The 22,450-nt window shown below is 46.4% G+C and overlaps 1 protein-coding gene across 1 annotated transcript in view; it reads left to right on the top strand.

Moving 5' to 3' along the window:
* The window catches only part of GSDME (gasdermin E), a gene marked incomplete at both ends in the record, with an annotated part of 43,456 nt that overhangs the window by 3,449 nt on the left and 17,557 nt on the right, over positions 1-22,450 (top strand). Inside the window, 3 exons of the mRNA XM_084229566.1 lie at positions 7,422-7,614; positions 20,261-20,432; positions 22,024-22,144. Coding sequence (XP_084085692.1) covers positions 7,422-7,614; positions 20,261-20,432; positions 22,024-22,144 — 486 coding nt within the window. The remainder of the gene's footprint in view (positions 1-7,421; positions 7,615-20,260; positions 20,433-22,023; positions 22,145-22,450) is intronic.

Genomic DNA, 22,450 nt, shown 5'->3' with positions numbered 1-22,450 from the left:
ATCCGGTATTTTTCTTTTTCTTTTTGGCTTATTTCGCTGAGCATGATCCCTTCCAGCGCCATCCATGTTGCTGCAAATTGCATGTGTTTATCTTTTTTGAATGCTGAGTAATATTCCATGGTATATATGTACCACATCTTCTTGATCCAGTCATCTATTTTTGGGCATTTGGGTTGTTTCCAAAGCTTAGCTATTGTAAACAGTGCTGCTATAAACATAGGGGTGCAGGTGTTCTTTGGAATTGATGTTTCTGTGTCCTTTGGGTAAATACCTAGGAGTGGAATTGCTGGATCATATGGAAGCTCTATGTTTAGTAGGTCCAGAAATCTCCACACAGCTCTCCACAGTGGTTGGACCAGTTTGCACTCCCACCAACAGTGCAGAAGAGTTCCTTTTTCTCCACACCCTCGCCAGCATTTGTTGTTGCTAGTTTTTTTAATATGTGCCATTCTCACTGGTGTAAGATGGTATCTCATGGTAGTTTTGATTTGCATTTCCCTGATGGCAAGGGATGTTGAACATTTTTTCATATGCCTGTTGGCCATTTGCATTTCCTCTTCAGAGAAGTTTCTTTTTAACTCTTCTGCCCATTTTTTGACTGGATTATTTTCTTTGTTGTTGTTGAGTCTCATCAGCTCTTTGCAGATTTTTGTGATCAGTCCTTTATCATTAGTGTTGGGTGCAAAAATGTTCTCCCAGTTGGTGGGGTTTCTCTTTGTTTTTGTTATTGTCTCTTTTGCTGTGCAGAAGCTCTTTAATTTGATGTAGTCCCAGCTGTTTATCTTCGCCTTCACTATCACTGCTTTGGGTGATGTGTCTGTAAAGATGTCTTTGATGTGCAAATCACGTAGTGTTTCGCCTATATTTCCTTCTATATATTTTATGGTTTCAGGTCTTATGTCTAGTTCTTTAATCCATTTTGAGTTGATTTTTGTGTATGGTGTGAGGTAGTGGTCAAGCTTCATTCTTTTGCATGTAGCGACCCAGTTTTCCCAGCACCATTTATTGAACAAACTTTCTTTGCTCCAATGCATAGTCTTTGCTCCTTTGTCAAAGATTAGTTGACCATAAATCTGTGGGTTTATTTCTGGATTTTCTATTCGATTCCATTGGTCTGTATATCTGTTCTTGTTCCAATACCATGCAGTTTTGATGATTAAGGCTTTGTAGTATAGTTTGAAGTCTGGGAGTGTAATGCCTCCATTCCCTTTTTTTTTCAGGAGAGCTTTGGCTATTCGGGGTTTTTTGTGATTCCATATGAATTTCATCAATAATTGTTCTATTTCTTTGAAGAATGACATTGAAATTTTGATTGGAATAGCATTGAATCTGTATATTGCTTTTGGAAGGATGGCCATTTTAATAATGTTTATTCTTCCAATCCACGAGCAGGGGATGTCTCTCCCTTTCTTTGTGTCTTCTTCTATTTCTTTTAACAGTGTTTTATAGTTTTCTTTGTATAGGTCCTTTACCTCTTTTGTTAGATTTATTCCCAAATATTTGATTTTTTTTGTTTCAATAACAAAAGGGATGGTTTTTTTGATTTCTTCTTCTTCAGATTTATTGTTTGTGTATAGGAAGGCTACTGACTTTTGCGTGTTGATTTTGTATCCTGCCACTTTACTGAACTGATTGATGAGTTGAATTAGCTTTTCTGTGGAGTTTTTGGGGTTCTCTATGTATAATATCATATTGTCTGCAAATAGTGATAGTTTGACTTCTTCTTTTCCTATTTGGATTCCTTGGATGTCTTTCTCTTGTCTTATTGCCCTGGCTAGGACTTCCAGTATTATATTGAAAGCAGTGGTGAGAGTGGACATCCTTGTCTTGTTCCAGATCTTAATGGAATTGCTTTCAGCTTTTCACCATTGAGAATGATACTGGCTGTTGGCTTGTCATAGATGGCCTTTATGATGTTGAGGTATGTTCCTTGTATCCCAAGAATTTCAAGGGCTTTTATCATGAATGGGTGTTGCACTTTGTCGAAAGCTTTCTCAGCATCTATTGATATTATCATATGGTTTTTATATTTCTTTTTGTTGATGTGTTGGATAACGTTGATTGATTTTCGGATGTTAAACCATCCTTGTGCCCCTGGAATGAATCCTACTTGGTCGTGGTGAATTATCTTATGGATACATTGTTGGATTCTGATGGCTAAAATTTTATTGAGGATTTTTGCATCAGTGTTCATTAGGGAGATTGGCCTGTAGTTTTCCTTTTTTGTGTTGTCCTTGTTCGGTTTTGGTATTAGTGTAATGTTGGCTTCATAGAACGTGTTTGGTATTGTCCCTTCCTTCTCAATTTTTTGGAAGAGTTTGTGAAGGATAGGCACTAATTCGTCTCTGAATGTTTGGTAGAATTCATTTGTAAATCCATCAGGTCCTGGGCTTTTGTTTTTGGGGAGGTTTTTGATTACCATTTCAATTTCGCTAATTGTAATTGGTCTGTTTAGGTGTTCTATTTCTTCTTTATCTAGCTTTGGTTGATTGTAGAGTTGTAGGAATTTGTCCATCTCCTCTAGATTGTTAAACTTGTTTCCATATAACTGTTCATAGTAGTTACTGATTATTCTTTTGATTTCTGCTGTGTCTGTTGTGATTTCTCCTCTTTCATTGATGATCCTGTTTATTTGTGCTTTCTCCCTTTTTTCCTTTGTGAGCCTGGCTAGGGGTTTGTCTATTTTATTGATTTTTTTCAAAGAACCAGCTCTTGGTTTCATTGATCTTTTGAATTGTTTTTTTAGTTTCAATTTCATTTATTTCTGCTTTGGTTTTTATTATTTCTTTTCTTCTACTGGTTTTGGGTTTTTTTTTGTTGTTCTTTTTCTAGATCCTTGAGCTTCGAGACTAGGTTGTTTCTTTGAGTTCTTTCTTGTTTCTTGATGTGAGCTTCTATTGCTATATATTTTCCTCTTATTACTGCTTTTGCTACATCCCATACATTTAGGATATTGGTGTCCTCTTTGTCGTTCAATTCAAAAAATTTTTTAATTTCTTCTTTGATCTCCTCATTAGTCCAGTGGTCTTCCAGTAGTGTGGTTTTTAATCTCCATGAGGTAGGAAAGTTCCTTGCCTTCTTTTTATGGTTTATTTCTAGTTTGATGCCTTCATGGTCAGAAAAGATGGTTGATATGATTTCAATCTTGGTGTATCTGTTGATGTTTGTCTTGTGCCCCAGTATGTGATCGATCCTGGAGAATGATCCGTGTGCGCTTGAGAAAAATGTGTACTCCGTTTTTTGGGGGTTTAGTGTTCTATAGATGTCTGTTAAGCCCAATTGCTCTAGGTCCTTATTTAGAGCTTTGGTTTCTTTACTTATTTTTTGTCTTGTTGATCTATCCATTGTTGATAGTGGTGTGTTGAAGTCTCCCACTACGTATGTGTTTTCTCTGATGTCTGTTTTCAGAGAGGACAACAGTTGTCTGATATATTTTGGTGCTCCTTCGTTTGGTGAGTATATGTTAATGAGTGTTATTTCTTCTTGAAGTATTGTCCCCTTGATCATAATGTAGTGACCATTGGGGTCTCTTTTTATCTTTTTGAGTTTGAAATCTGTTTTATCTGATATAAGTATAGCTGTTCCTGCTTTCTTTTTTGGTCCATTTGCTTGTAGGATTGTTTTCCATCCTTTAACTTTGAGCCTATTTTTATCTTTTGTAGCTAAATGTGTTTCCTGGAGACAGCAAAAGGTTGGGTTTTGTTTCTTAATCCAGGCTGCAACTCTGTGTCTTTTTATTGAAGAGTTTAGTCCATTTACATTTAGAGTTAATATTGATATGTTAACATCTGTATTTGCCATTGTGTTTGTCTTTCCTGTGATTTTATTTATTTATTCTTTTAATAACTTTTTTTTTTTTTGGCCTTCTTTCATTGTTATTCGTCCCTCTGAGGTTCTGGCTTTAGGACTCCTTGTAGTATTTTTTGGAGTGGGGGTTTAGTTGCAATGAAATTCCGGAGTTTCTGTTTGTCTGGGAAGGTCCATATTCTTTCTTCAAAGAGGAAGGAGAGCTTTGCGGGATAGAGTATTCTTGGTTGGCATCTGTTTTCTTGGAGTCTGTTGACTATGTCCCTCCACTCTCTCCTTGCCCGTAGTGTTTCTTCGGAGAAGTCTGATGTCAGCCTGATTGGCTTTCCTTTGAATGTTATCTGTTTCTTCCCTCTTGCCAGCTTCATTATTTTTTCCTTGTCCTGGATTCTTGGGAGCTTTACTATTATGTGTCTTGCTGTATTTTTTCTTTCGTTGTGGAAGTTTGGTGTTCTTCTTGCTTCTTGTATATCAATTTTCAGCTCCTTCTTCACATTTGGGAAGTTCTCTTCAATTATCTCTTTGAATATTTTCTCTGTTCCTACTTCTCTCTCCTCTCCTTCTGGTATTCCTATAACTCTTATATTTCCTTTCCTCATGGAGTCAGATAGTTCCCGAAGTCTTTCTTCATTCTTTTTCCTTCGTACTTCTCTTTCCTTTTCTGTTTTCGTTCTTTTTATTTCTGTGTCTTCAAGAGCACTTATTCGTTCTTCCATTTCATCAGTTCTGCTTTCATTGCTTTTCCCAGAATTCTTTAGTTCTTCCACTAATTCTTTGATCTCCTGCATTTCTTTTACTTCCCTCTTTAGGGACTCAATTTCATTCTTCTGATCGTTGATTATTTTTCCCTTATCATTGTTTTCCTTTATGACTTCTGTCAGTTTTTTAATCATGGCAATTTTAAATTCTCTTTCTGGAAGGCTCAGAAGTTCTTCCAAGTTACTGTCGTTGCAATCTGGGGGCTGGTTTTCTTTTTGTGGTGTGCTTTTTCTCTGGAGAGTTGCTAAGTTGCGTGTGGTTCTTCTCCTCCCTACTGTCTGTTTTCTAATTTGCCGTATGCGTTGGGACACTGTGTTGTTGGGACTGGCCGGCATCTTGGGTGGGCTTCTCTGCTCCCCTCTGGTTCCTCCAGGAGTCATCTGTCAGTTTCAAGCAGTCTTTATTGGAGAAAGGTCCCTGTCCTAAAATGTCGATGTGGGGACACACTCCCCTGTGCGCCTGGTCTGCCCCGGCGGTGGGTTCCTGCTCCCCCTCTGGGCTTGGACTGCAGGCCAGAGGGGGTCTGGCGTGGGCGAACTTCCCCCGCTCACCTCTGGCTCCTGAGGAAGCCTTCTGCAGGTAGTCTTTACTGAAGAAATGTCCCTGTTCTAAAATGGTGATGTGGGACACACTCCCTGCGCGTCCGGTGTCAGGCACACTCTTCTGCGTGCCTGGTCTGCCCTGGCTGTGGGTGCTCGCTCTCCCTGTGGGCTCAGACTACTTGTTCGGAAGGGGCCGGGTGTGGGCTAACTCCCCAGCTGGCCACTAGCTCCTTCAGGAGCCTGTGCTGGCTTCAAGTCGCTAGGTGGCGCCAGAGATCTCTCCTAGAGCCCTTGGGGAGCTGATTTTCCACCCCGTGGGACAGGGAGCAGAGCGGGGATGGTAGGGTACACCTCAATGGCTTTGGGGTGCTGTGTCTGCCTTGTGCCCCACCGTCGTGGGGAACCCACGCCCCTAATTTCGTGCCCCGGGTCTCAGTTCCAAAGCCCTCAGTTCCAGGACGGGGGCTGTAACCCAGATCAGTGGCGCGGGAATGGCGCCTTTTGCACCACTCCCGTGTGCCTGGGCGCCTGGTTCCTGCTTACTCAGGGAGGGACCTTCACCTCAGTGAGGACCTCCGCTCGTCTCCCCGCAAGCCTAGGTCGTCTCCCAAGCCTAGGTTGCAGGCGCGGGGACCTGGGCAGCCGCGATCCTGGTCTGCACTTGCTTTTCAAGCGCGCTGAGCGCCGCTATCCGCGCAAGCTTACCGGCAGCCCGGGCTGTGTGCGCGTCTCCTGGGGTCTTTGTTCTTCTCTAATGGCGCCCGGAGCCGTTTGCTCACTGCCACGGCGAATCCTGCAGGGTTCGCCTCAGCTCCCGTTCACGGGGTGTGGTGGCTGCAATAGTTCCTTTCCACTCACAGTCCCGCTTGCTGTGTCCTTTGTTCTTGTTGGCTGTTTTGGTTTGTTGTTTTCCTCCTCTCTGCCCGGTGGGAGAGTGCCGCCTCTGTGGGCGGGGGAGGGGAGCAGGGTTCTGCGCTTCCCTCCCTTCTGGTCCTCTTTTATGGCCACTTTCTTCTTCGGGCAGTTTGCTGGAGTCGTCCGTTTATCTTCCGTGTCCCAGTTCTCACTGGGACCTGCCGCTTTTCCTCCCTATTAACTTTTTTTAATGGGAGATCTTACTCGCAGCGTCTCCTCGCTGCCATGTTGCTCCGCCCCCTTTCTGTCCTATCTAATTGAGACTCTTTATGTTAGTATTTGGTTGGATTAAAAATAAACAGTAGAGGTGTGGAGATAGAAGCCTGGCAGTTGAAGTATGAGATCAGCAGATGTTTATCTTTAGGGTTCAGATCCAAAGGGGAGATCTGGAAGACAATCTAATAGCAGATAGGAGGTATGGCCGTGAGGAACAGGGCAGTTCCAGGTGGACATAATTGAAGACGGGTCACCAGCGAGGTCGTGGCACCTTAAGAGTCTGGTGAGCCAGGGAGGCAGAGTGGAGGGTCCGGAGTGTGTGTGTTCACAAAGGCTGGAGAGGAAAAAGAAGGTACACCCATTGACTTTATTGGGAAGATAAGATAAGGAATTGCATGATGAGGGATTGAAGGACAGGGTGGAGGTCAGATAGAATGAGATAAGGATGGGAAAGAAATTATTTGCTTGGAGATGGTGATCAAGGCCAGGGGAATGTTCTCCAAGAATAGTGGGGAGGAAGGGGAGGTGCCAGGGATAGGTTCAAGTGGCCAGCCTGCCAGAGCTGAGGAACATTGGCCCCTGGAGTGTACATTCTGGGGGGCTGGGGAGATGTGGCTTTCTCTCTGCTGAGGTGTCATCCGCAGCTTCTTCCTTTAGTCTTTACCCTGGGAAAGGCACATATTTAAACTCTTGTTTCTGCCCCTAATAGTGGTCAAATAGATGTTTGCTTTAAAATCATTTGCCAAACTCCACAAATACATTCTGTGCCCTTTCACACATGCGCATGCGCGCGCGCGCGCACACACACACACACACACACACACACACACAGAGGAATCCATGTATGTGAGAGAGATGTGTGTGTATATATATCTGATATATATATATAATATATATGCTAAGAATTGAAAGATAAAAAGCCCTGTGCTAAGAATTGAAAGATAAACAACCCAAACCAGCACCTAGTAGAGCCTTTGGCTCCCAGTTCGCATCATGCTCTCTGTCAGCACCCAGGGGGGCGGCTCCCTTTTCTTGCCATCCCTGCAGCGTGACTGCCAGCTATCCATTGTGTGTGCGGCCTCATGTTTCCCAAGGGTCGGCACAGGTTTGGAGAGCTGGGTGATCTAAGGCACAGATGTGGCCGTATCGTCATCAGATTTTTTCATGTCTCTTTCATTCCAGTGGTTGTGGAGTCAGACTTTGTAAAATACGAGGGCAAGTTTGAAAACCAAGTGAGCGGGAGCATCGAGACGGCCCTGGGGAAGGTCAAGCTGAATGTGGGCGGCAAAGGGCTGGTGGAGAGCCAGTCCTCTTTCGGAACCCTGAGGAAGCGGGAGGTGGACCTGCAGCAGCTCATACGAGATTCCGTTGAGAGGTAATGAGAATTCTGTTTGGCATTTTGGGTTTGACATGTCTCACATTTAAAGGTCTCTTAGTTGGACCTTTGTTTAAAGGTAACAGTTGGGAACTTGCCAATCAACAAACATTTATTGAATAGCCCCAGTGCAAAAACTCTCTAGGAACTCGTTCTTTATTCTCGACTTTACTGACTGTTCTTAGCCTGAGGGGGAGACTTGGGAAGCATTTTAAAAGGGTGTTACTTCAGGCAAATATGTACTTTTTCCCAATCATTCAATTTTCAAAATGCCAACAGAGAGAATGCTCTGGCCTACATTTTTAAATATTAATATTAGCATTAAGAAAATCGTACCCCCACCCCTGGCTCTTTATAATTTTCTGATCAGAAAAAGAAGAAATTGAAGAATGTGAGGGGCTTCAGAGAAAAGAGCTGGTTTTCAACTTTGAAGTCTTGAAGCAAACCCTGTATTTATTCTTTGTTTAGCTTTTAATAAATATTTTACCCCAGTCTAACTCCTCTATATTTTCACCTTACGCTCATTCAACGTTCAGTAAATAATTTTATCAGGTGCCTGCTATCTGCAGGGTACTGTTCTATATGCTGAGGGTATTCTATATGTTGGGGATAGTGCCTGAACAAAACACCATTTCTGTCCTACATTCTTGGGGAAGAAATGCAAAATGTATAGCTAAGTAAAATATAGAATAGTTTGGTAGCGAGTGATGGTGTGGAAAAAAGTATAACAGGACAGGAGAGGACAGGGTATGCAAGGGATAGGGCTGAAATTTGAAAAAGTGGCTAGAGAAGGCATCCTGGAGAAGGTGGCATTGGAGGAACACAGACTTGCAGTTGGGGAGGGGGCACGCACTGGGGCGTCCTGGGCAAGAATGTGTGGCTGGGCCTCCCTGGTGGCCTAGGGGTTAAGTGTCAGCTCTGTCACTGCTATGGCCTGAGTTGGATCTGATACCGGAATTGTCAGGCCTAGTCTCTCAGCCAGGAACGGATCCCAGGCTGCAGGGCAGCGCTGAGCCCCAGCCGCTAGACCCCCACGGGTTGGTGTCTCACGAAGCCGCAGCAGGAACTTCGCAGACGCTCAGGCAAGCAAGCGAGAAGAGGCAGGTTTGTTTAGAAGAAAAAGTTTATTGAGGAGAAAAAGAGCAGAAATAAAGTGGGACTCCCAGGCCAGGGAACCAGGCCTGGGAGGGGCAAGGAAGCCAAAGTAGAGTCGTGTCTTAGGGAATATATACCATTTTTTCCCTCATTATTCTAAAACTTCACCAGTCTCTTTGTGATTGGTTAGTTCTCGCCTGTCTCACTTAATTTGCTACTGAGTGGGGATCTTCACATTCCTTATCTAACAGCTTTTTTTCCCCCCATTTGTTGCATTTTTAAATTTATGGCCCAGTCTTCTGGATGGGCATCCCTGCATTGAAGTTAAACAGCTGCCCTTCTAATGTGACCATAAATTAAACCACTCTCCATTTCTCCAATCTCCGCCTCCCTTTACCACCTGAAGGAAACCAGGACCAGCGTTAACAATGTTGTCCTTGGTCCTGGCATGTTTGTTTTTCCTAATGGAATGGGTTACTTTCCCTTGCTTGTCCTTATGTCTGAAGCCTCCCTAAATTTTTCAGAGGTCCCCTCCTGCACTATCCCTAAAACTGCCTAATAACCCTAGCTTGCCCTGTCTCAGATCCTCAGCCTAGGAGCTAATCCACTTCTGGCACAGCAGACCTCTCCTGTCTTGCCTGTTGCTTCCCTTAACAGTGTATTCCAGTAAATCTACCTCTTCTGCTCCCCACTCTGTATCTGGTAAATCCTCTCACCCTCCCACACCTCTGGCCTACACCCAGCTCTTCTATGCAGAACACACACACCACACCCCCACCCCAACCAGAGGGGGAGAGAGTGAGTGGCAGACCCCCAGGATTGCACAGGTCATGGGTCAAACTTTAACTCTTGCTGGAGTGAGATGAGAAACCACTGAAGACTATGAGCAGGAAAGTGATGTGATCCCACTTATGTTTTAGAAGATCATTTTGGCTTCTGGGTTGAGAAGAGACCTGCTGGCGGAAGCAGGGAGTCCAATTGAAGAGGTTATTGCCACAATTCTAATGAGAGATGATATTTCAGTTAGTACAGTAACATATGTGCATATTCATGTGTAATTTTATCACCCTTTTTTCCTTTAAAAAGAAAGTGCAAATCCAAATTAAGGAAACTCACATGTAAGTATGAGTGGTTTATCTTCTTTTTTGCAAGTTCTTAGGAGTCTATCAAATATAAAATACATTTGCTTATTGAACAAAATTATGTTTAAAAAATGAATGAGTAACAGATGCCATCATGCGCACGTATGGAACATCTCGGCAGATTTTGTTGGGCAACTGCAGTCTTCAAAACCCATTCACCTCCCAGTGGCCTCTGATGCTTACTGGAGTTGGAAGCTGTTGCCTGTGCCTCCTGGCACTCCCTGGACACCAGGACTCAGTTAGGAATTCCCTTTGGGTCAGAGAACTTCAAACACTCTCTGGTGGCACCAGGTGGAAGGAACAGCCTCCTCTGTCTCTAGAGGCCATGATCTTAATTTTCCTTTCTCTACTGCTTTTCTTCTCTGGCAGAGAAGTATTTTCCTTTCCTGCTACAATGCATGGGACATGATAGAAAAATACTTGTTTATCAGAAAAAATTTAACTGGGTGATCTGCATTTTCATTTGCTAAGTCTGGCAAATAAAGGGGAAGAGACAGGAGGCCTGGGGTGTCCAGGGGCCTCTGCTCCCTTAGTCACCAAGGCCTCTTTAGAGCTCAGTTCTGTTCCACAGTCTTGTTATTTCTGTTTCTAGAACTGCAGTCTGGCAGCACTCTGTAATCACATTTCCCGATATAGGTTTTTCAAACACTCTTCATGATTCAGGTGTAGGAGCCCATGCCAACAGGAAGCCTGTGGGAGGGGTCAGTGAGTGGAGATGGGAGAAGATATTCTCCTGTGAAGAGAAAGAACCAGCTAGTGAGTGGGGGTGGGAGGCAAGGAGAGAGGATGCGGAAGGGCACATGCACACGGAGCACCTGCTTTGTGCCAGGCACTCACAGACATCCCCTCTCTCACTCTGCTGAGCTGCCACAGGAGAGAGGCTGAGACTCAGGAAGGAGTGATGTGTGCTCAGCTCCAGAGACTATCTTGGGTGCTGGAGCTGGGATTCAACCCAGGAATTTCTGGCTCCAGAGCTCCAGTTCTTGCCTCTAAATCATGCTTAGTGACACTTTGCAGAAGCTGGCTGAGGTCAGTTTAGCTAAAATTACAGCACAGAAGGTAAGGGCAGAGGCGTGAATGCGGGTTCCTTGTGAGGCCAGCTGGGTGTGCACAATGGCCTAGGGGAGTCTGCACAAGCCGATGTGACTAGTGGGCCAGTCTCCTGGGATTCCTGCATGCGGGATGAGAGCACCTCGGGAGGGTCTGCAGAAACCCTGCTCCTTGGGAAGTGATGAGAAAGTTTGGGGGTGGCTGTGACACAGGAACAAGCAAAGAACAAATGCCAGGTCTAGAAATGGAAGAAGTGACTTGTCACGGTCACCTCTGTCTTGTTCTGCTGTTTAGAGGTAAAGGTGAGCTACAGGGAGGGATGAGTCTGGGCGGGAGGACTCCGGGCCAGGGGATGGAGATCGGGCTGCAGTAGGACGGTTTATCTGTTGTCTCTGGACTCCCACATTGACTGATAAGATGCTGTTTGGCACACGTGTGGCCTTGGGAGTGGTGATTAGTAATGCTTAAATACCGTACATTCTCCAGGGCTGATCTGCAGTTACTTTTATTTCAGGTTATTTAGATAAGTTGTCATCTGTATACATGTTGCTTTTGCCCTGAGAATTCAGAGCAATAGCTTTATTGTCAGGAGATGTGTGCATATCTCAAACTTCATCTATTTAAAACAACAAGCAGTGTTATGTAGCTATATATAGCATTTAGCATGCTGGGCACAAAGGCATTCCATGGGAATTAACCTTCCAGATACCTAGAGCTCCCCCTTTGAGTGAAAGCTCTGTGTTTATCTGAAATCATCCTTGATGGAAACTGTGCTAACATAGATCACATGCTTCTCTCTCTTCCTAATGCAAAATACCACATTTATTAAGATCTTTTCATTGTGTCTCACATTCATGTTTTATTCTTAATTTAGCATTCTATTATAAACTCTTCAGTTGTTCTGCCTTGTCTTCCTGTCAGCTGCCATTTTCATGGCCTTAAGTATAACCACCTCATCTCATCCCATTACTGCCAGCAGCTGGCTGCTCCCCAAACAAGTGTGGCCCTAGACACGGAGCCCTGCCTTGGAAAAGCTGGAAAGCGCACAGTCTGTTCTCTGCATATGTTGTTTGTAGCAGGACATGCTTATTCAACTCTTGAATAAAGATGTATGAAACCATGCATAATATCAGTGAGACATCAGTACCTTTTCTTGGTCATCACATTCTTCATTGGGATGAGCACCTGTGAAGCATTCAGAGCCCCGCTAAATCCACTCTTTTTAAAAGATGTCTTTCCTGAGACCCCCCCCCAAGTCCATATCGCTCTCTGTGATGTCTGAAAGTTAATTTATTGCCACTCCCCCCTAAATTATGTCTCCTGCTTTAGTTGGTTTTAGTTCTTTAGATTAGGAGCTCCTAGAGGCATGTATGACCTTCTGTGACCTTCAATTGTTTTTATCTGCAGAAAAGTATAGCCAGCTGACCACCCCTTATGCAGGAGAGTAGGGCTAGAAGGGCCTTTTGAGAATTCTTTCCAACATTTCACCATTGGAGTGACTTTTGACATCTTTGAAAGCATCCTGTCCTATGAGTTTAACTTTTAAAGGCTACTTTAGATCTTTTGGGAACTAGGTAGGATTTACATCATAACGAAAGACATTCAAGTACTATTTTCTTCAATGATTGATAGACATTGTTGTATCCACTCTAAGATGCACTGCTATTTTCTATACCAACGAGGAAGAACACTGCCAAGTAACCATATCACCCATCAATTTTAAAATATCTTGATTTCAGAAATATTAAGGTATGAAAAGTGTTTTAGAATTTTTGAGATACAGTGTACAAAATTGGGGTGGCTGGAGTGAGTCAGGAGTTAGAATTCAGGTGAGTGGATGTCTGTTTCCCCAGAGTATGCACCCAGTGTCTGACCTGGATTCTCCCCACCACTGAGCATCTCATCATCTCTCCAAACCAGTTCTCTGCCTGCCTCCTTCCAAGCTGCTGGTTGCTACAGCATAAACCCAGTAGTGTCAGCCAGACAGAGGAGTATCAGATTTGGCTCCTTCCTTGCCTGTTTCCTACACCATGCCTCTCACTAGTTGATTCTGCCTCTTTTTTTAAAATTATATATATTTTTAAAGATTATATAAGAACTGGGGTACAGTCAGAGGTGTGGGAGGGTGAGAGAATTCACCAGAGACAGAGCAGGGAGCAGAACAGGCAGACGGGCCGAAGATACTGCTGAGGGAAGCAGCAGGCGAGACAGGAGAGGTCTGCTGTGCCATGTGGGTTTCTCCCTGGCCGGCCGGGAATTGAACCTGTGCTGCAGAGGCTGCAGATAGCTTCATAGTGCGGCAATCAACCCTCTGTGCCACTATAGAGGCCCTGCCTCTTTTTTTTTTTTAATAAGATTTATTTTTATTTATGCATGTAAGAACTGGGTTGTAGGCCAGCGGTGCTGGAGGTGAGAGGATTCACCAGAGACAGAGTGGGGAGCAGGACAGGTGGATCTACTGAAAGACACTGCTGAGGGGAGCAGCAGGGGAGTCAGGTCTGCTGTACCATGTGGGTTGCTCCCTGGCTGGGGATGGAACTCATGTTTTAATAGCTGACAATAGCTTGATAATGCTGAGAAAACCCCTGCACCACCAGGGAGGCCCCAGATTCTGCCTCTTGATTACCTTTCTTACCTGTTCCATTTGCCCCAGCTCACAGCCACATCCCTGGTGCTGTCCTCTATCTACTGTCTCCCACCTGAATGTCCTCGGAGATGTGCATCCCCCCACCCACCCCTTCCAGCTGACTCTCCACATGTTAGCTATGGGATCATGTGACTGGCTCAAACCCTCCTGTACTTTCTGCTGTCCTGGGATGATGACAACACACACTTTTGCTCTCCAGCATTCTCTCTCACCCTCCTCTCACCCCCTCCAGGCCAGTCACCTGAGTTTATTTCCATCTCTGGAATTAACGCCTCAGGCTTTCTCACCCCAAGCCTGTCCACACAGACCCCTCCCTCCACCTCACCTGGCCCGTCGCTTGCTGGGATTAGCCTCCTTCAGGAACCCCATCACCCGGGTCCCCCTGCTGGACATCAGCCGACCACATGGTGAGGTGTGTGCTGACTGCCCAATCCGCGTGTCTCTCCTACAGCATCTGCTTTTGCTCCCGATGGCCCTGCACAGCACCTGCAGCACACCAAGCACTTTCAGTTGAAAGAGTAATTGGTTCATCTTTATTTTACATCTGAGGAGCCTGAAATGCAGAAGTTAATTAGTTTGCCTTGACTCAGGATATAAGCCCAGGCCCACAAAACGCAGGATTTTTTCCAGGGCAACTGCAGAGGCACAGAATTTAGAAAGAATAATGTCCTGAGGGCTCTGTGTGAATTTGCTCCCTGCATCAGCTTCATTTGGTCCATCTTTCAGACCTGCTGGGTCTCATAGCTGGTGGCCATTAATGAATTACTCCATCAGAAAAGCCAAACATTTCTGAAAAGCTAACCATTCCCCGGCTCTCCCCGGCTGTTTGTGAGATAAGCAATTACAGACTGACGTGCGCAGAGTTGGGTGGTCGCAGTGCAGGCCAGTGCTGGTCACTCACTTTGGTAATGACCTGTGGTTAACATTTTGATTTTTTCAGGCAATTTACAATCCTAGAATTATAGTCGAGTGGCGAGACCAAGGCATTTCTCACACTATTGGAAAAAGCGGCCCCCCGGGTCCAGTAGTTTGGGTTCCTGGAGATTCCCTTTTATGGTTGAAGTGGAGACTTGGTAATGAGGAGCCCACAAGTGGTGTGTGTGGGCTTCTAAGAGGATCTGCTCCTAGTCTCTGGGTTCTTTGCAGGAGGACTGAAACACTGAACATGAACAGGCAGGTATTATGTACCTTCTGTATGCAGGGTGCAGATGGTTCAGGAGGGAGAGGGAAGATGAATGGCAGGGGTTTGGGGCTGGACTCGATTTTCTCAATCTAGCCCTTAGCCATGTGTCTTTGGGTCCCTGGCTGATGAGCTCTCTCTACTGCTTGTCCCTCAATGAAGTAAAAGTGACCATAACTTTACAAACCTTTAGGGTGTCTTTAGTTGCAAAGAACATCTGTTACTGCCTCACACAAGAAAACATGCAATGTAGGGTGAATCGCCTTTAACCAAAGGTTGATGGTGGATGGTTTGTTCTTTGGCTCTGTGGCTCCCCCTTGTGGCAGCCTCCACAAGTTGCTCGTCCCCACAGCAGCCTAGTTCTTGTGGTTCCCAAAGGTGGTGTTGGGAACAAGGAGGTCTCGAGGCAGAAACCTGGTCTCTTCCTTGTGCCTCTTTTAAGAGGGAAAAGGATGCTCGCAGGGACCCTTGGCAGGCTTTTTCCTTAGGCGTCAGTGGCCAGAATTGCTGCAGATGTCCCGTCCTAACCCAGCCCCTGTTAAGAACAATGCAGTTACCAGGCTTGGAGCAGACCTCCTAGACTGGGTCTAACTCCTTCATCCCTAGTACGAGTGCCTCAAATTTGAATAGAATCTGGGTAGGCAGCAACGAGGGCACCACATTCAGGGCGTTGAAGCTGCCAGGCCTGAGAGCTCAGTGCTGTGCCTGGAGAAATAGCACAGATGTGGTTGATGTGCTCCTTCCCTCCCTGGCTCTCGCAAGATGCTTACAGACTTTAAAAGGTAAAGGGAGTGTGAGTCCCTGGAGGGATAGACAGGTGGATGAAAGCTGCCGTGGTACATGCATAGATGCCTTTCTAAATTAAACTCCCAAATTAAGCTCAAGTCACAGCTTTGGTGGGTGCTTTGCCACATCTGTAGAATGGAGGAGGTTGGCTATCAAAAGGGAAGCCGACACTTCACTGTGTAATGAAATCTTGAACAAAGTCAAGCTATGTGCACTGACCCGATCTGAACAGACTTTCTAATTTTGCCTCTCTACAGCTGATCCGAGAACATACACTCACACCTCCTGTAACTGCAGTGGTCGTTAGTCATCACATCAACACCCTTGGGGCAGAATGCCCAAATTACTTAATCGTCCACATAGATCTGCATTTCTGTAGGTTAGCAATTCTTAATTTTCTCGAAATAGTAGCCGGCCAGCCATCACCACCTTTGGGTTCTTTTTATGTCCTCATCACTGATCTGGGAAGATGTTGAAACAGACTCTGGCAATTTCCTGCTTCTTTAGAGTGTGCTTACTTCTTTTGCTCTTGCTGGCAAGCTTCTGCCCCGTTTCTCCTGTCAGTGGACATTGAGCTCCGGCTGGTATCCGGAGAGCTATATTCCAACCCTGCCCTTTAGAATTTCCGTGGGCATGTGTCCATTTTCCCAGCAACTGGGTGGGTAGCATAGGTCCAGGCACAATAAAAAGAGCAGGGTATTTTATCCTCTAGGCGCTCACAGTCTGTCAACAGGTCTTTTTTTAATTAACAAAAAAAATCCTTAATAATTGATAAGTTCATGTGGTTTAAACATCCAGAGGTCAGAAGAGATCAGGTGAAACGTCTCCCAGCCAAGACACACCCTCCATGAATAGTTCTTTGTGTCTCCTGTGTCTCATGGACAAGGGATCTGTCCCTGTTGTTCGGAGGTTCTTACCAGGGCCCAGGAGAGATGATGCAAATCAGGACAGTCAAGGGAAGAATTTGCTGAGACCATGTGGCTGCTGCAGCCATTAGAAGGTGGGGTCCAGGAGGACAGATGGGTGTGGCTAATCTGAGGAAGATTCCCAGAGGGCTTGGATGTAATCCTTCCGGTTCCCAGCCACTGGTCTAGCATGCAATATTGATGTAGAAGTGAACATGGCAGTATTAGCGTTAACTGGAGATGAAGGTCACGTTCTAGTACAGCTCCTGGGTGCCTCCGCTCACAAGAGGAGCAGCTGCCATTGTGGGGGATGGGTGGGGTGCTTTGTGAAAGGCCAGCCAGGCATTTTAGCTGTGTGACTCACTATTTTCAACCTCTATGAGCCTCCTTGTTTCTCATCTGTGAACCTCCTCTTCTAGGGTTTTAAACTTTTTATTCCTTGATCCCCTTGAATGGGCTAAGGAAATCCGTAGAGCTCTTGATATGCACACAGGAAAATACATAGGACTGTAAAGTAAGCGGATTAGCAGGAATATGTCTGGTTTCCCCACTTGGGTCCCGGGGCACCCTGTTGCATGGTGATTCCTACTCTGAGGAGGCCCAGAGTCAGGGTCTGGTTCCCGCTAGCCCTCCTGGGGCCTGGTGGTGTGGGCAGGAGAGGAGGTGGGAAAGAATTCCCTCTGGAGATTGCAGAGTCAGGCAAACAGTCCACTTGCCCTGACAGTGAGCCCCTTTGTCTGCTGGAGTTCTCCTCTGCTCTCTGCGGCTTTGTCCAGCGTTTGATTTCCAAAAGGTGGCAGCACTGTCCTGGGTGACCGAATCCCAGTGACCTGTGTAGGATGTGCCTGTCGGCTGGACGCTGCTGCCTGCATGCCTTGTAGCCCCTTCTGCAGGCCTTTCTTCTCCAGTTTCCTAGCCTCGGTGAGGGCGTCTCTGGCCAAGCTTCTGTCCCCCTCCTGTGGCGGGGCCCTGCTGTGGGCACAGGTGCTTGGCTGACCGGCAGGCATCTTGGGGCCAAGTCCTCGTCAGCTGCAGGAGGTGATGTTCCTGTAGTGACTTTTCCCCTCCCCCTTTGGGTGTTTAGGAGGAGGTGAGGTGGGCCTTCTGGAGGGAGGTGGGCATTTTAAACAGTGGAGTCTTGGATAGTCCAGGCTGAGTTTTTCTTTCCAAGCAACGTAACATGACTTAGACAGCGTCAAGTGTTTGAGTGAATTTGTTTATGTTGCCCGTGGTGCAAGGAAGTGACTCCATCCACCAGAGTCACTTCGGATCCCTCACGGTGGCCTTTGCTCCTTACCCCCCTTCAGTTCCTCAGGTATTAGATCGGGACTTGTGGCTTTTGATGTGTGTTCAAATGAGGATGTTGCCAAGTACCTGTACTGAGGGAGTCGATTTTCAAGAATCTGCTCGAAGGTGGAATTGTGTCCAGTGGCAGGAGGAATTAAAGCACTGGCTCAAATACACCCTGTGACTGGTGGAGGCGCTGATGCACATCTTCAAGGACCCAGATGCTCTCAGGAAGACCCCCACTGACACGTCCTCCTTTAACCACACTGCGAACCCACCATTGATATCTTCTGCATGTTTTCTCTCTTTCATACGCAGATGCATGCACACTCACACATTTACACATTCATTAAAGTAGATAAAGAGGAGAAATCCATAGGTTTTATTTATCCATTCGTTCCAGAAATATTTACTGAGTCCTTTGTATGCGCTTACTAGGCACTGACATGAAAGAAGCCATAAATAAGACAGGCACAGCCCCTACTTTATATAGAGTTTAATTCTAGAGGGAGGACACAGGCAAGGAACAAATAAATGAATGTGCTAGAAAAGAACTCCAGAGAAGTGGTACCCTGAGGAGATGAGCAGTATCACTGATATGAGGGGAGGGGACTAGGCCATGACCTTGGGGTGGGCATGCGTCTGGTGTCTAAGGCACAGGAGAAAGCTGGAAAGTGGGGCCCTTCAGGGGCCTCGTGAGTTGCCTGGGTGAGGGGTTGAAACACAATGTGGCCATTGAAGGTTTCTAAAGGAGTGAGTGATGTGAAAAGGATCTCGGACCCAATAAAGTGACCCCTAATTCCCTTCAAGTGCACATGCTGAGGCTTTGCTTTGTGGGGCCCAGTAGAGAAGGTGGCCTCAGAGGAGGTGGCTGCCACCTGTCAGTGTTTGTGTGGCATGAACTCTCTGATTTGGCAGGTCACCGATCTAAGCCCTACAGCAGCCCTTGAGGGAGCACTGGTGTTGTCAGCTTATCCACAAGAAGACTAAGGTGCAGAGGGGATGTCATTCCATCACGCCCAGTGGCTGGAGGGCAGAGCTGGGACTCAAACCACAGTGGGTAGGCTCCACGCCTCTGCTTTATCAGCCTCCCTGGAAATGGAGCTCTGGGCAGCATTTTTATTGTGATCAATATATTTTTATTTTTTAGTATGTGTGAAACATTATAATCATTTGTATCTCTTTGAACATGACTGAGATTGAACAGCCATCATTTTTTATTGCAATAAGACACAGGTAACATTTTAACCATTTTAAGTGTACAAGACAATGGCAGTAAGTATATTCTCACTATTGGACAGTTATCACCATTATCCATTTCTAGAACTTTCCGTCCTCCAAACAGAAACTCTATAGCCAGCAAGCAAGAATTCTTCTTCCTCCTCCCCAGCCCGTGGTAACTTCTGATCTACTTCCTGTTGCTATAGTTTGCCTAGGCAGATACTTCATGTAAGGAGAGTCATCCAAAATTTGTCCTCTTTTTGTCTGGCTTAGTTCATTGAGCATGATGTCTTTATAGTTTGCTTATGTTGTAGCGAGTGGCAGATCGTTCCTGTTCATAGCTGACTTCTGTCCCAGGTGTGTGCGTGGCGTGTCCTACTTATCCTTCATCTATTGATGAACATGGTTGTTCTTGCCCCAAGCAGCTTGTACATGGTAGACAGGACCTTTCCAGCAACTTAGTCCAGTTGAGTTGGAGATACTTTCTGGAGCCTAAAGAGTTGCATTTGCCCAGAATAGAGGGGCGGGGGCCACCTCTGTCTGGTGAGGGAGGGTGCTGAGCCTTTCAGGTAGCTGGATCTTGGACCATTAAAAAACCGGATGATGTAATTATTCTCGTGCCTCTACCAGCTCTAATTTGGTTCTTTTCTTGTCTACTTCATAGACTCACAGGGTTGAATGAGATCTTAGCGGGGATAGCATTATTTGCTTCTAAGTATGAAATCACCCCCTGTAGATGGAAATTCAGCTTGTTCATGAAATCTCCAGAGTAGCTGTGTGGGAACCACAAATCCCTGCTGGGGGGGGCAGGACACTCCTAGCTGGCCTCAGTTTCCCCATTTGTGAAATGATGGAAACCCCTATTAAGAGAGCACAGAAAGTACCTTTTAGTTCAACTCTAGTTTTTTCTTCATTACCTGTACTTTAAGCCAATTCCTCTCTCCTCCCATTCCAGGCCCCTACACTGTAATTTCTTGGGCTGGGACTGTAATGTCCCTCGGCCTCTGATTAAGTAACGAGGTGGAGCTCCCAGGGCCTGAGGCGGGCATACCACAGTGCTCCCACAGGTTGGTTTTCTGTTTTTCCTCTTTGACAGCCACACCATGCCCCACAGTGGCACCCCTCCCTCCCTCAGTTTCTGGCCTTACTCCAGAGGCCTGGGCTCTCTGAGGGGGTCTCTCTTTTCCAGATGAACTGCCCCTCATCACAGGAGGTACCTGATGCTGGCTGTCGCCTGTGCCCGCTCAGCAGCTGGCTGTGGAACAGGAGCAGATTCATGCTGCAGCCTTCTCCCCTGAGTCCCTGGCCACTCACAGCCATTTTTCTATTTCAGGAAAATAAATCTGAAAAATCCTGTACTGCAGCAGGTGCTGGAGAGGAGGAACGAGGTTCTGTGCATCCTGACGCAGAAGATAGTGACCACACAGAAGTGTGTGATATCGGAGCATGTTCAGATCGAGGAGAAGTGTGGCGGCATGGTGGGCATCCAGACCAAGACGGTGCAGGTGTGTGCTGGGGGCGGGCTGGGGTCAGGGCCACAGCAGCCTCTGGTCCCAGCCATGGAAGCCTGGTCAGGGGCCTCTTTGGGTGTTCTCATTGGTCAGAAGGCTTTGTGTAGTGAATTAACAGAAACCCAACTTGAACTGGCTTAAGAAAGAATTTATTAGCTCATGTGAGTGAAATGTTTGGGGCGACTGGCTTAGTCACAGCTGGAGCAAGGACTCAGAGAAGGGGACCTGCCTTCCCTGGGGGTGATTCTCTCTCAGATGTGCTCTCAGGTTGGTGCTGGCAGCTGTAGGTTTCCCCTGATCTGTGGCAACCCAAGGTGGGAGTGCTCTGGGGTGGCTCACCAGACTGCCCTGAACCTGCCCTTCTCTGGTACAGACCCCAGTTTAGGACAGCAGGACACTTGGTGTGACCGTGTAGGTTTGGGCCAGGTGCATTCTACAAAGAAAATGGGTCAAATGGGCCCATTTGACAAATGCACAGATAACCCCTAAAGCCTCTCAGAGCCAGGGGCCTCAAAGGATTTTTTTGGAATTAGTGGCCTCCAATCCTTTGTGAATCGAGTTAAGGAAGTAAAGATCAGTACTTGTGTCTGTCTCTAGATACATAAACAGATGCTTCTGGATTAAACCACAGGCATACCAAGCCGAGCCTGAGCTGATAAACATCAGTGGAACAGGAGGCTATCAACCCCAAACTCTTTCTCCTCCAGCTTGTCATGGTACTTGATAATCTGTTCTTAGAGATTTACTTCTTGAGGCAACTTTTAGTTTTTTGCAAGAAGGCCTGGGAAAGTTGTGTTTGGAAGGAGGTGGAATTATAGTTCTGGGCTAGACTCTCCCAGGAGTGGGCAGGCTGGGACAGCAGTGATGATGGAGGTACCCAGTGGCAGATGACAGTGACAATGTTTCTACCCATAGATACCCCCTACCAGAGGCCTGGAACAACCCCCCCCCCCCCGAGTCTCAGGGGGCCTGGCCAACATCACACTCTACCCAGGATCAAGTTGCTAAAGGTCTCTCACTTCCAGTTTGTGTGCAGCAGATGGATTCTTGTTTTTCCTCTGCCCAGGTCATTGAGGGAAAGGTCAGATTCATAACACTGCCTGAAGGAGCACCCTTGGGTGGCTGTCCTCTTGGTGTTTCTTGTCTGCCCTCTAATTTTTGCTTTTCCTCCCTCCAGCCTCTCCCTGGGTTTTGTTTCATAGCCCAGTGTCCCAGCCTCAGGAGTGGAAAATGACATGCAGGGGGGTTCTTGTGCTTAGCTAGGTTCTCCCCGTCTGGCTTTGCTATTGTTTAAGCTTTTCACTAGGATTTCAAAGTTGTTTTTCATAATTCTTCATGAGGGGACTTGGGAAGTTATTAACTTCTTTACTCAGACCTCATTTCACTGTGTCCCTTTTCTGGAATCTTGGTTTTGTGCCACCAGGTTGGCCATTTGCCATGAGGCTAGCAAGGATTAAGTCCTTCCTTCTGCCGGTCCTTCCTTCCCGTTGGCTCCCCAGGCACAGAGTTGCTCTTGCATGCAGGGCCCCAGCTGGCCACGGGGGAGTGTGAGAGCACAGGTACAGGCGTGTGCTCTCACCCACAGGTGTCAGCCATGGAGGATGGAAATTTCATCAAGGACACCAATGTGGTGCTGGAGATCCCAGCTGCCACCACCATTGCCTATGGCGTCATCGAGTTGTACGTGAAGCTGGATGGCCAGTTTGGTGAGTGTGGCCCCCTACGTGGGACTCTTAGGAGGTGGTTGAGCCAATGCCGAGAGACAGCCCCTTCTTCCCTTGAAGTGCACACTTGTAGAGGATCCCCTACCACTATGGGGATCTAGAGGCACTCACCTGGCCCAGGGCTAAATACCTGGCTCTGCAATCAGGCCCGTGAGTGCTGTGCCCTGGCGTCCGGTGGACTCAGGCAGGCTGTTGGATCTTGCTGAGCTTTTCCCCTCTGGTCTGGGGAGGACTGAGTAAGATGGGGCGTGTGAAGTGCCCGGAAGGCGGGTGGTTCCTGCATCACTC

Source organism: Talpa europaea, assembly GCF_964194135.1.
Source record: "Talpa europaea genome assembly, chromosome: 3".
In the NCBI taxonomy this organism is placed as follows: domain Eukaryota; kingdom Metazoa; phylum Chordata; class Mammalia; order Eulipotyphla; family Talpidae; genus Talpa; species Talpa europaea.
The sequence above is the reverse complement of the archived record's forward strand: the minus strand, read 5'-3'. Positions and strand labels throughout refer to the sequence as shown.